Here is a 13,916-nt window from a genome sequence, read left to right on the forward strand (position 1 = left end):
TAATAATGAATAATATTCAAGTATATCAATAACATGTATATAGATTAATGATATAATATTAAATACTATAATTAAAAATAATTATAATAATAGTAATATATATATATATATATATATATATATATATTCAATATGAAATGAAGAGGTGGATATGAATAGCAATGTCTTTAAGGGTGTAACTTATTAGACAATATAAATGGAATGTTACTCTCATCAAGGGAGGGCATAGGAAAAATTGTATTAGCTATTTGATTATTTGTTAGAATAATTGAAAAGGGGTCATCACACTTAGACAAAATGCACTTGGATTACACATTGACCCATCACATCCCAAGTTTCTCACACGTGTGAGAAAACCTTGGACTTTGTATGACTTGTGTGTCTTTCTTGTGGAATCTATGTGGATGCTACATAAATGTCACCTCCTCAAGGGCCACCAAAATCCTATAAATAGAGCCCTTATGTCAAGAAATTATCATCTCTCATTTTGAATTAGATTCATGCTAATATTTTTCATTTAGAGCTTTCTAGTTATTCTTAGAAAATTTACATTCATTGTATTATATAATACTCATCTACTTTGGTAGATGCATTACTAATTCTCTCATTAATTGCATTTAGATAAAGATCTTAGTTTCATCTACTCTTTTAGATTGCATTAAATGTTGTTGAGAGTGGTTATTTCCATAATAACCTCTTAAAGAATTCAATCTTCATCTACCTAGAGTGTTGCATCTAGTTCACCCGTCATCATCCTTAATTCAGGATTAATCATCTTTGCATTGTGGGATTTAATAATTACTTGTGTTAGAGAACACCCATAATCCTCATCATGTGAAAACCAACAAGTCATGGATGCACTTGTTGAGCTCCGAGGTTGTGATAAAAATTTAGTTGTAGATTAAGATTATTCTTGTTTTCTTTGGCAAATGATTTACATGTTTAGATCCTTATTTCACTAACATTTTCTTGTGCAAGCTTGATCCCAACATGTCACATTTTATCACATATATTATCTTTGCATCCAAACTTATTACATGGAAAATATTTACCATTTAAAGAAAAAAGGTACCTAGTTTGATAAGGGGAGGAGTATGTCTTCTAAAGTATTTATTTCATCAACAATGGTGAATCCTTTATTATTTTCATATTCTTGCTTGGATCCATCCTTGACATTCTCTTCTCCTTTTTCATCTTTGTTAGGAGTCTTAGAGATTTTCCCTTGTCGAAAAAAAGTTTGCCTTTGTCCCATGAAGGTTTAAAAAAACTTAGGATTTCATCAATCATGACACTACCATTTTTAATCTTTGAGTTCTATTTAAGTTGCTACATTGCATATCTTAACTCCATTTTCAAAATTTTAATTTCATCCTCATGTTTAGTGCAATTGGAGAGCTTTCTTCTTTCTTTGGATTCTTTTAGTTCTTTCCTCAACATGAAATCCTCTTCTTTAAGTTATTTCATTGTTTGGATTTGATTTGTTGCTTTGTTTCAAGATTGTCAATGGTCATTTTTCCTTCTTTGATCTTCTTTTTCATATGGGTAATATTTTCTTCAACTTTCTTGAGCTTTCCTTGAAAGACATCAAATTCATCAAGTACACATTTCAATTCACCTTCAATATATACAAATGCATCAATGTATCACTCATTTATTTTCATATGATGCAAATATTTCTTAGATTTAAACATGGTACTCATATCTTGGATCTACCTTAATTGTAGACTAATTATTCAAGATTTCTTCTCTAATACCAATTACTCAACACTTTTAAATTTGAGAAGAGGATTAAACAAAATATACTTAAAATCCAATGATTTAGTTATATCTCATGTACAAAAGAAAACAACTAAAAGACACCCAACACCTTAACATGAAAACATCTTAAGTTAATTTCATTATTTGGATTTGATTTTTGGTTTTGTTTCAAGATCATCAATGGTCATTTTTCTTCTTTGATCTACTTCTTTAGATGAATAATGTTTTCTTCAACTTTCTTGAACTTTCTTTGAAAGAAATACAATTCATCAAGTGTGCATGTCAATTCACCCTCAATATATACAAATGCATCAATGTTTTGCTCATTTATTTTCATACTGTCCAAATATTTCTCAAAATTAAACGTAGTACTCATATTTTGGATATACCTTAGTTGTTAGACTAATTATTCAAGATGTCTTCTCTAATACCAATTACTGAACACTTTCAAATGTTGAGAGGGGGTGAAAAAATATATACTTAAAATATGATGATTCATTCATATAACTCGCGAACAAACTAAACACACCCAACACCATAACTTTATGTCGAAAATCCAAGATGAAAAAAACCACCTCGAGAATAACTATATCATAAACTAATTAGAAAAGTTTAGGCCAAAGGCTAAGGATCTCACAACTTTGGAATAAGATTTACATACTAAGGCGTAACACACTAGAGAAAGATAAAATAACTTGCAAACCTTTGAAGACCACTTCTTTATGGAAAAATAAATGAATACAAATTATAATAATTTAGGCTTAAATGGAGTAAAAATGTGTTCCTCTATAATTTTGATTACATTTCTCTATTTATACATGAGTTTTTGTTTTTTTGTTTTGTGTGTGTGTGTGTGTGTGTGTGTGTTGCCCTACATAGCATTACTTGAACACTAGTCAAATATTTTAACCTATCACGTGCCCAAAATTACTAAGAGAGAAAGATAAAATAACTTGCAAACCTTTGAAGACAAATTCTTTATGGAAAAATAAATGAATACAAATTATAATAATTTAGGCTTAAATGGAGTACAAATGTGTTCCTCTATAATTTTGATTACATTTCTCTATTTATACATCAATTTTTGTTTTTTGTTTTTTGTTTTTGTTTTTTTTTTGTGTGTGTGTGTGTGATGACCTACATACCATTACTTGATCACTAGACAAATATTTTAACCTATCATGTGCCCAAAATTACTAAGAGAAGGAAAATGAGAGCATTCTCTAAAGTATATAAATTTTTTTGACAAGCATATGCTCAAAATATTATAACTTTTATTGTGGAGCACATCAAAACACATTTTCAACTCTATATTTCAAAATACAGACAAAAATGTAGAGAAAAAAATCAAAAGCCAATCGACTAGAATAGTCACTATCTTGTGCAGATAACCAAAATCAGCTCCAAACCCCTAGAAATAGCCCTAAAACACCTAATGTATCTAATACGTGCTTCTCCAATAATATTTTATTATCTAGATGATATCACATATGTGCAGTGCTAACATTATACTGTTCAGGAACACATAGGGGCATTGTAGAGCATAATTCTTGAACAAAGTATATATCTTCTAGTTGAGACCAACTAGAACAAGTTTAACACAAATAAAAACAAAACATTCATATGTACAACAAGAACCATTGATGATCACTTGCTAATAACCTTATATTGTGATACCATTAGTGGCTTCCTTAAATTACTAGAAAAGGAGCAATATACACATGCAATTTTTCTTTGCCTCAATATTACCTTAACAAGAAGATGATAGTATACAAATATCATTACTAAGGAATGACTAGTAGACCCAAAGAAGGGATGCTCTTATTAGTGTAAAAATATTCACAAATACCATTTCATAGAAGAAATCACAAACATAATCATATTGTTGTATAGGTTGCATTGAATATAAATAAATTATGATTTTGAGGAGTAGATATTTTTCTTTGTTTAAGTGATTTGGGCTAGGAATCAACATTTAGAATAGGTTGGTTTGATTTTAGATAAGTTGCATTATGCCTTGACCAATTTCTGCATTCATAATACATTTTGTATGTCATCTTATTTTTTCTATGCTTTGGCCTACACTAAACCATGGTCTAGATTGATTCATGTATAAGGCTTTGAAGATGATATACAAATATATAACTATTTTCTAGATCTTCAACTTGAAAGGAGTTCCAAAAGGTTCGTAAGGGTAAAAGGTGTTTTCACCACGAGGTTGGTGAGGGAGCTACAAGGGGATATTGGTCAAAGAATCTTATGTGAATCCAAAGATCATATAAATACCTACGACATTTATTTTATTCAATGTCATAGATTAACATATATCAAAATAACTAGCTAGGATGTATTATCTCATTAATTGCAAAGGTATCCTGCATATAGGTTTATTCTAATTGAGGTATGCAGATAAATTGTTGAAGTTAACAAATTTTGTAATATAAGTAACAAGGTTGGCATATCATTTCCAATTGAATTAGGATTTTATTCTTGTGAATGAAAGTTAGATACTCTAATTTGGAAAGAGCTAATGTGAAATACATGTGGTCGATGTTTGAAAGATGATTTCCTTTTGATAGTTAGAATTATATCAAGAATCATTTATTATTGATCTCTTCTTTCCATCCTATCCCACATATTGAAGACTCTTGGGTTGATTATGGAGATGATTATGAGGTAAGGAATTGTATAAGGCTTGGTCTCAAATGGATTGAGCTAAATAAACTTGGGTGGGATGAGATGAAACCAATCTTGTTGATCATTTCTACCACTTACAAATACATGGGTCACCAATCTTCGACATTGATCAGAGTCCAAGTAAGCCCACTAACCTACTAACCAAGAGTATTTTAATCTTAATAAGAACACAATAGTGGTTCGTAAGAAAACAAAGTGATACTTCTAGGACAAGTATTAAAGGAATCCAACCAATGAGTTTAGAACTTGTTGCAACCCATGTTTCCCCTACAATAACTACAAGTGTATCCTCTCAATAGTTTGTAGCATGAAGTAGAAGTGGTTGGAGATGGAGAAGATTCCAAAAAAATAAAAGAATTCAAGAAAAGACATGTGGGAGTGTCACAATACTTAATTTAGGAGGAAACTCTCAATAGTAAAAGGTAAATAATGTTAAAGTGGAAGTTTTGGATGTATGAAAAATGCCACCTAGAGGCCAAAATGAAAAAAGTCCTCCATGCTTCTCATTTGGTCTAATAAGGACGTACTAGCCTCTTAGTATGAGAGATTTAGATTATTCTACTCCCAATATGCTTACACCAATAGACTTTGTCTAGGCTCTCCATCATGGTTAGAGACTTCACCATCTAAGAGAAGGAAATTAGCCCCTTTCAAAATTATACATGATAACATAGTAGGACAATTGTCACAAAGGACATTGAAGACCAAAATTTAAAAAAAAATTATCCAAGTTGATGGAGGACAAAAACAAAAAAGATAATTATGTAAAGATAGCTTAGTTTATTGTATAGTCAAGCTATCACAACTCACATTTATGTCTTAAAAGTTGATTTAAGGTCACCCTACAAGCAAGTAGATACTCATAACTTCTGAGTGATTACAATTAGAATATTGAAGAGATTAGAGATGGATTAAACAGATAAGCACAAAATGAGAGCACAAATAGATGTTCAAATTGATTGTTTAAAAAAAATGTTTGTCCTTCTATGTTGCTAGTAAATCAATCCCAAGAAAATAAAAATCTCATCTGCCAAGTGCTCAAGCCATGTTCAATAGAGTATAAGAGGATAATTCCCTTGGTAAAACCACTAGGGAATGGATTGAAGATCTTCATGCCAAAGGTCCATCATTTCTAGAAAAGATTAAAACAACTTATCTAAATATGTCTCTTTTAGGAAGCTTATTCATTCTTAAATTATTGGATTAAAATAGGATGAAGTATTGTGGGATAAGATAATTGAGAGTTAGTAGAAATAACTATGATGGACATTATCGTTGCTATCTCAAAAAAGATCCTAATAGATCAAAACACTATAAGATGCACTTTGTGGTATGAAGATTTTAAATGGAGAGGGAAACTCATCAAATAATGAATTGATTAATTGAGCAAAACCATGAAATATTGCAAGACTTTCTATAAAGACTTTAGAAAATCATCAACTCCCTTTCACACATAACAACCTATCTTTTGATACATGCAAGACAAGTTGTTGGGAGCTAACTATTCTCTTAGCTTAAATCTATTTCATTTATAGAATTTTTTAAAAATCTAGTGATAAATGAGACAAGCCTTTGATCTTTTGGGAATGGATGGTTGGATGGGAGCCATGCGGTACAACCATGTAGTTTCACAAGAACATAACTCTATCAAATTATCTTCCAAAGTGCAAAACTTTTCTATGTGGAAAAGAGTTGTATTGTCTTAAATTGGATGACCTCCAATTTGATTAAGATTTAGCACCTATTTAATGCAAGAACATCAACTCCTATTCCCTTTTTTGTCCTTTCTCCTAGGTGGAATTGGGGCAAAACTTAATAGATCCTCTTTAAAGCTCTTATTTCATGGTGTTAAGCTTGAGGTAGGATCTCTATCCCCTAGGTCCTTCCTTTAATTCATCTATCCACTTTGAATCCACTCTGTACACTAAAACAAGATTTCCTCAGAATTTGGACTTGATTTTTGAATCTTGGGACTCATTTTGGAGCCACAAGGGTTTGTGCTCCCGATCATTAGGCCCCTAAAAAATCAGAGATGCAATCTACCCCTTATGGGGAAATCAAGGGAATAGTGCACCCTAGATGAGGCCCTATTTTGGCCCCCCTCTTTGGGTCTTGTCTTTTGAGATGTTCGGGTGTTAACTTCTAGATTGCTCAGCATGCTGGAGTTAGTTATTTTTGAGTTCTGTATAAACCCTTCCATTTTCTCCATTTGTCATATCCATCAACTTTACAAGCAAGTACTCTAGCACTCAAATATTTAAGCATCCAAGTTCTCAAGCGTTCTTCAAGAATTCAAGGCATACAAGCTACTTGTCCATTGAAGATTAAGGATTTATGCTTTTTGATGCAGAGCCACACCTTGGAAAACTCAGGAGGAATCAGTCACTCAACTGAGTTGCTTCAAGGGGCATCTACAACCTTCAGAATCACACACGATATATTATAACCACCCATTGTGATTTGAAACAACTTTTCTTATCATTATTATTATTATGAAAACACAACCAGAGATACCTTAGACTCAACTCATAAGACTCCTATAACCATCCACTAGATTCAATAACAAAACTTTGAAAATAAATCCCCCCAAAAATTTCTTCTTGCTGCCTCCGGATAGACCTGCACTCAGACATGAATAACTTTCGAACCAAAAAATATTTACTCAATCCAACTATTGAGATTTGGCGTAACTAGGTTTCAAACAACATATAAATTTTTTAGAGAAATCCAACAGTTCAAACTTGAGATATTGACCCTGCATCAGAGTACATTTTTCTGCAAAACATTGCTTCTTGCTGTCTCTAGATAGACCCGTGAACAGACATGTATAACTTTTGAACCAGAGAATATTTTCTCAATCTAACCATTGATATTTTTCATAATTAGGCCTATAAAAACATATCCAAAGCTCATGAAAATCCAACGGTGCATTTGGGAAATATTACCCATGCACTGAGACTAATTTTCTGCAAACATACCGAATTTGACCCAAAACTAAAACTTTTTAATCTTCTGCAAACTATCAACTTGTTTCCAGTGAGAAGATAAGAATAATCCGTTCAAAACTCAGACCATCGAAAACTTGCACAAAGACAAAATAAAAAAACATTCCATATCTCTCCAAATTCGATTCCTTTTTTTTTACATAGCTGACTGGCTCTCATTTTAAAACTGACTTTCTTTTCCTAATTAAAGGATGTGAAACATTTTCTTCTTATTCAGAAAAGAAGAACGTCTTCTATCCAAAAAAAGGAAAAGAATCTAAAACATTTTTTCTACCAATATTAGATAGTCATTTTCTAAATCAAAAATATTCCAAAAATTGCCTACTACCTATTATTGGATTCTAAAAATCATTAAACACTCCACCTACGAACTAAAAAAAAACTATTCTAATTTAAGATCCACACACCTGGTCCTAGGTGGCTATATCTGGAGAGCTTATCGAACTGCTACTCTAGGTATGCCACCACATGTAGGACGTTATTACAAACTTCAAAAACTAAAAGCATTTAAAACATAACATTAAATTTCTTATTACATTTTCAACAATGTTGCCTCCTATAGCGTTTCTCTTCTCTGCCACTGCAACATACTCCCCTGTAGAATTGAACGGATTCAAAGTAGATAGAGATGAAAAGTTTTGATGTTTTGGTGTGGATTTTTGGTTTCTCTTAACTGAATGCGTTTTGGTTCTTGTGCACGTTTTATTTGATGATACAATTTTTGAGATTTTTGTAGCAGTTGTTGCAGCTGCAAATTCAACGCGCGAGCCTAAACTTAAGCTCCTCCAACACTCCCTCCATGAACGGAATCAAGCATTGGATGATATTTGGCATCAGCTAAATGATTTGTGGGAGATGACATGTTCCTAGCAGAGGGTGAAACTCAGACCATAGATAAGAGATTTGTTTCATGCTCTGGTTGATATGCCACGTCCATTCAGTTGGGGGTCTGATCCTTTGTTTGCGCAACAATTCGTTCCTTTCTATTCCCTCCAATACATGCAGCCAATGATTGATAGGGTGTTTGTAGATTTTCTTGAAGAGCTCGTTATAAACTTTAGTAAGATATAGGGAAGATCCACTGTTGAGTCCCTTGAGTGTTTAATTCCTCGAGGAGAGTTCCGGTGTTGATCTCTTTGCATCATTTTTGGTATCAGAGCTCAGCAAAAGGTTTGGAAAAAAGTAGTTGTGTATATGTTTGTGTGATTGTGAAAGATTGAGAGAAATAGTTTGAGAAGAAGTCCAGGAGACTAGATAAGAAGAAAATAACCTAGCTGAGGAATGATGGGACAAGAAGAAGCAACTTTATTGTATCTTTTTAGAAGGTATCGACAGAGAAAGGATTCTAAACAAAAGGAGATAGAGGAAAAGAAGAAAAGAGAGAAAGAAGAAAGGAGAAAACAAAGAGAAGAGCTAAGCAAGATAGAAGAGGAGATAAACAATTTGAGAAGGAGACTTGAGGAGAATGACACTAAGTTGAAAGAGAATAAAGCTAAGTTGAAAGAAGTGTAGCAAGAACACAAAGTGCAGCAACAAGAAGTGCAACAAGTATCTCTTGACGAGAGCAGTAACAAGACAAGCCCTATTGGATTTGAATGCAAACAATCTATGGTTGGAACAGTAACATGTCCTTTGAAAATAGAGAAGAGTACAATGTTGGAAGGTACTCCTACGAAAAATATTTTGGAGGCAACTGATGAAGCCTTAAATATGCATAATGAAGAAAAATTTCAAGAGGAATGGCATGAAGATGAAGCTAAGGAATGTGTAATAGCAAGTTCTAAAGAAGAATCTGATTTATGGAAAAAATTTGCAGCCATTGTGGGAGAATGAAAAAGGCATGGCGGTAGTACGAAAACTCAGCTTGAAGAAGAAAGGAAAGAGTGCAATACTGTTATTATTCTTGAGCAAAGTTGTAATAAGAAAGAGATATTTGAAAGTGAGATTACTACAGAAGATCAAGATGATGATAAATGTTTAATAAAGGAAGAAGAGATAAATATGATTCTTAAGATTCAAGATGTGAAACTGGTTGATAGTCAAGAAGCAGGGATGCAGATTTCATGTATAGTGAATCATGCTGGAGAATTTTCTGTGACATTTACAACATTAAAGAATCAAAGCTACAAGGTGGAGAAGTTGGATATTATTTTTGTTTTTCTTGTAGATATGCTCATCCTAGTTCAAAGAAATTGGAAAGTTCGAAAGAAGAATGAGATTCAGTTCTACAACACATCATCTCAAGAGGACTTGAGATTCATTCTACAGGGGAGTATGCTGCAGTGACAGAGAAGAGAAACACTATAGGAGGCAACATTGTTGAAAATGTAATAGGAAATTTAATGTTATGTTTTAAATGATTTTAGTTTTTGAAGTTTGTAATAACATCCTACATGTGGTGGCATACCTAGAGTAGTAGTTCGATAAGCTCTCCAGATATAGCCACCTAGGACCAGGTGTGTGGATCTTAAATTAGAATAGTTTTTTTTTAGTTCATAGGTGGAGTGTTTAATGATTTTTAGAATCCAATAATAGGTAGTAGGTAGTTTTTGGAATATTTCTGATTTAGAAAATGACTATCTAATATTGGTAGAAAAAATGTTTCAAATTCTTATCCTTTTTTTGGATAGAAGACGTTCTTCTTTTCTAAATAAGAACAAAACGTTTCACATCCTTTAATTAGGAAAAGAAAGTTAGTTTTAAAATGAGAGCCAGTCGGCTATGTAAAAAAAAAGGAATCGAATTTGGAGAGATATGAAATGTTTTTTTATTTTGTCTTTGTGAAAGTTTTCGATGGTCTAAGTTTTGAACGGATTTTTCTCATCTTCTCACTGGAAACAAGTTGATAGTTTGCAGAAGATTAAAAAGTTTTAGTTTTGGGTCGAATTCGGTATGTTTGCAAAAAATTAGTTTCAATGCATGGGTAATATTTCCCAAATGCACCGTTGGATTTTCATGAGCTTTGGATATGTTGTTATAGGCATAATTACACAAAATATCAATGGTTGTATTGAGAAAATATTGTTCGGTTCAAAAGTTATACATGTCTGTTCACGGGTCTAGCTAGAGACAGCAAGAAACAATGTTTTGCAGAAAAATGTACTCTGATGCAGGGTCAATATCTCAAGTTTGAACCGTTGGATTTCTCTAAAATTTTTATATGTTGTTTTAAACCTAGTTACACAAAATATCAACGGTTGGATTGAATAAATATTTTTTGGTTCGAAAGTTATTCATGTCTGAGTGCAAGTCTATCCGGAGGCAGCAAAAAGAAATTTTTGGGGGGATTTATTTTCAAAATTTTGTTTATTGAATCTAGTGGATGGTTATAAGAGTCTTATGAGTTGAGTCTAAGGTATCTCTGGTTGTGTTTTCATAATAATAATAATGATAAGAATGGTTGGTTCAAATCACAATGGGTGGTTATAATATATCGTGTGTGATACTGAAGGTTGTAGATGCCCCTTGAAGCAACTCAGTTGAGTGACTGATTCCTCCTAAGTTTTCCAAGGTGTGGCTCTGCATCACATTCAAGCCACTGAAGGAGTTTATGCTAGATATTCTATTGCATTTTGAACATTCAAGATATCCCTTCATACATTTCAAGATCCTTTGTTGCATCTTCTATCTTCATTCCTTCAAGATCTATAAAGGCATTTTTCAAGCACATAAATTCATAAAGGTTTTGGTTTCACTTTGATTTCCTTTCTAGGGTCTTTGAAGTTGAGTCAAAACCATTACATCTACATACTTGATTACATTTCAACTTCAAGAGCATATTCATAAATTTACATTTCTTCATGCTAGATCTATCACCTCTACTTGCTAGCATTCTATTTCGATCATTTCAATTCAAGGTTAATTCCAAAGTGGCAAGGAACTCACTTCACAATTTTAAAAATGTGAAAAAAGCACCTTTGGTTTTTTTTCGCTCGAGGCAATTGGAATTGGGTGGGATGTTTAAATTGCAAAAGCAATAAGAGTTGCCCAAGCTAGAAAAAGTTGACTTTGTCTATGTTTTCATCACAAAAGGAGAAGTGGATCCCATTTTTCAATATTGTAGAGCTCACACTTTTGACAGATTCAGACATGCAAAATGGTGAAACCAATTAGGTACTGGTGATTTGTGTAGAATCTAGACCATTTCCTAAGAATACTAACCCTAATGTTCAAAACTATAGAACAAATGAAAATCATATATGGTCTTGCAAAAGCACGAAGAGATGATAAGTGGCAAGAACAAGACACATCAATAAGTGACCAAACATACAAGTAAGCACATCTATGAGAAAAGCTTAGAACATAGACTTGGGAAACCACAAAACCAATAAGAAACAATTGACTCGAATGAGGTATAGAGTCCAAGCCACATCATGAACCAAGTAGAGATGGCTTAAGACATTTGGAAAGCTTTGTGTGGCCGATAAACTTTGAAGATCATTAGGACAAGAGTCTAGTCAATTTGACAATGCGACTTATGTTGTGACTTAAGTAACCAAGAACCAACCATAACAAGTCAATGACAAATTAAAACATGGATCTAAAGGACAACATAAAGATTTAGGGTTTCCAAAGGTTTGGCAGATTCAAACCCTTAACAAAAATAACAACCCTAAAGTCTTGCAAGGGTGATAGTAATTACTATGATCCATACTAATTGAATAAGTGATATCTTAAAAAATACATGGAATAAGATATTCAATGACAATATTTTGTGAAGAAGCTACAATTTTAAATGGTTTTTTCCTAAATTGAAAAATAGCTTGGAACTCTATGATTGATAAAAGTTAAGTATTAAAATCTACATATCAATTGCTTCCTTCTAACACAAAAAGGAAAAATGCTATTTTTACATTCTTTTAATTCTTTTTGCAAGCGTTTTAGCATCTATAGTGACTAGAATTTTTTTTTTTTGAAAATGGCAGGGATCAAACCATTCATTGGTCTAGCACGACAGATACGTAATGTGAAATATTTACTAGTATTATAGGAGAATTGCATTGAAAGGAAGTTTCTCCTCATTTTGCTTTCTTATTTGCCATCTATAAGTACATTCTCCATTAACTTTTCTATTTTGTCCAGGGCTAGGTGGTTTCCACACCAAACTCAACAATAATACACGTGCTTCCATGCTGTTTGCAAATACTACAATACAGATAAGCTTAGTTTTAAAGTTAACAGTCGCCAGTTGAGAAATATTATATATCATAATTCACAAAACAGGGTGCAGGCTACAGACACATTTCTAGTTAGATCATCATATTGATTATATTTTACAAATGTGAACTACAAAATACATTATGTTTTTCTGCAATTTTAAGTAAATTCATTGCTTGTTTTACCCAATGTGAGATTGTCAAGATAATTGTTATGACCAACACATTTTTGTATTTCCTCGATTTCTTAGAAAACATATTTAAGTGCTCAAACAGAAGCCTGAGATTTTGTGACAGGAAGTGTTCCATCATAGGTACATTTCAGAACATCCGGTTTCTTGATTAGCTGTGGACCTATTGGCACATCCTGCTTTCGTGGTCGAATATCCTACACTCAAAACAGTAATAGATCATTATTATTAAGTTAAACTTGTGTACAGAAATATATGTGGAAAAGCAATCCTGAAAAAATTTCAATACACAGTTGATTTGAAACATATGCTATAATGTTCATCTGTGAAAATCTCAACCCTTTAAAGCCTGGAAAATACTAGAAAATTTGAAAATAACAAGCCTTCATACAGATTACAAACTTGCAAGCTCTAATGCTTATTATAAATAAACACCACATTTCATTTGTTTTCTATCTCGAATTTCAATTTTTCTATCCATACATTCATCAAGCTCTCCCTTCTATTTCCAAATTTAAAGTAAGGGCTGCAATCAACCTGATCAAAAATTGCCGTTCGAATAGCAATTGTTGCAACAGCATTAGGGGTATCCACGATGCTTGCCAATCTCCCCTCGCATGGACGACATGATAAGAGCAAGTAAACCTGTCATTACGTTGTGTGTTATAATTTTGATCACATATACGATAAGAAGTATCGCCCACTGATTATTATTATGAGGGTGAGAACAATTTTTAGCAGATTGACATTAATGGTGATATATGCATGCATATTAGTTAAAAAGAAGTTATCAACAGAAGTTAATAATGATGCACCTGTTCCCTCGAATATCCAAATTTAGATAGATATTCAATGGCATTTAGGATAGCCCGTTTATAAGCTACACTTGCATCAAGGTAATGTTGCCGTCCTTTTTCATCCACACTGATACCTTCAAATGCCAACCATTCAGAGAATCGAGGTTCAAGAGGACCAATTTCAAAAATAGGATTTACATGTAATTTTGTTGGCCCCATTGGAGTAAGGTATTTCTCCATCCCACCTCGTATAATCTCGCATCTACAACATAAATAAAAGTAAAAAAATGGAAATTATAAATGATAGAATAT

The 13,916-nt window shown here is 32.6% G+C and overlaps 1 protein-coding gene across 1 annotated transcript in view; it reads right to left on the bottom strand.

The window, feature by feature from the left end:
• Nucleotides 1–12,833: 12,833 nt before the first annotated feature.
• Nucleotides 12,834–13,916, bottom strand: part of LOC149564585 (uncharacterized) — a 64,575-nt gene continuing 63,492 nt past the window's right edge. Inside the window, exons 2-4 of the mRNA XM_089816887.1 lie at nt 13,623–13,866; nt 13,345–13,452; nt 12,834–13,004 (exon numbers count right to left, since the gene is read on the bottom strand). Of these exons, the coding sequence (XP_089673013.1) occupies nt 12,885–13,004; nt 13,345–13,452; nt 13,623–13,866 (472 nt within the window). The 3' untranslated portion in view covers nt 12,834–12,884. The remainder of the gene's footprint in view (nt 13,005–13,344; nt 13,453–13,622; nt 13,867–13,916) is intronic.

Source organism: Cupressus sempervirens, chromosome 3 (genome assembly GCF_028749045.1).
Source record: "Cupressus sempervirens isolate cs-2001-9-10 chromosome 3, ASM2874904v1, whole genome shotgun sequence".
In the NCBI taxonomy this organism is placed as follows: domain Eukaryota; kingdom Viridiplantae; phylum Streptophyta; class Pinopsida; order Cupressales; family Cupressaceae; genus Cupressus; species Cupressus sempervirens.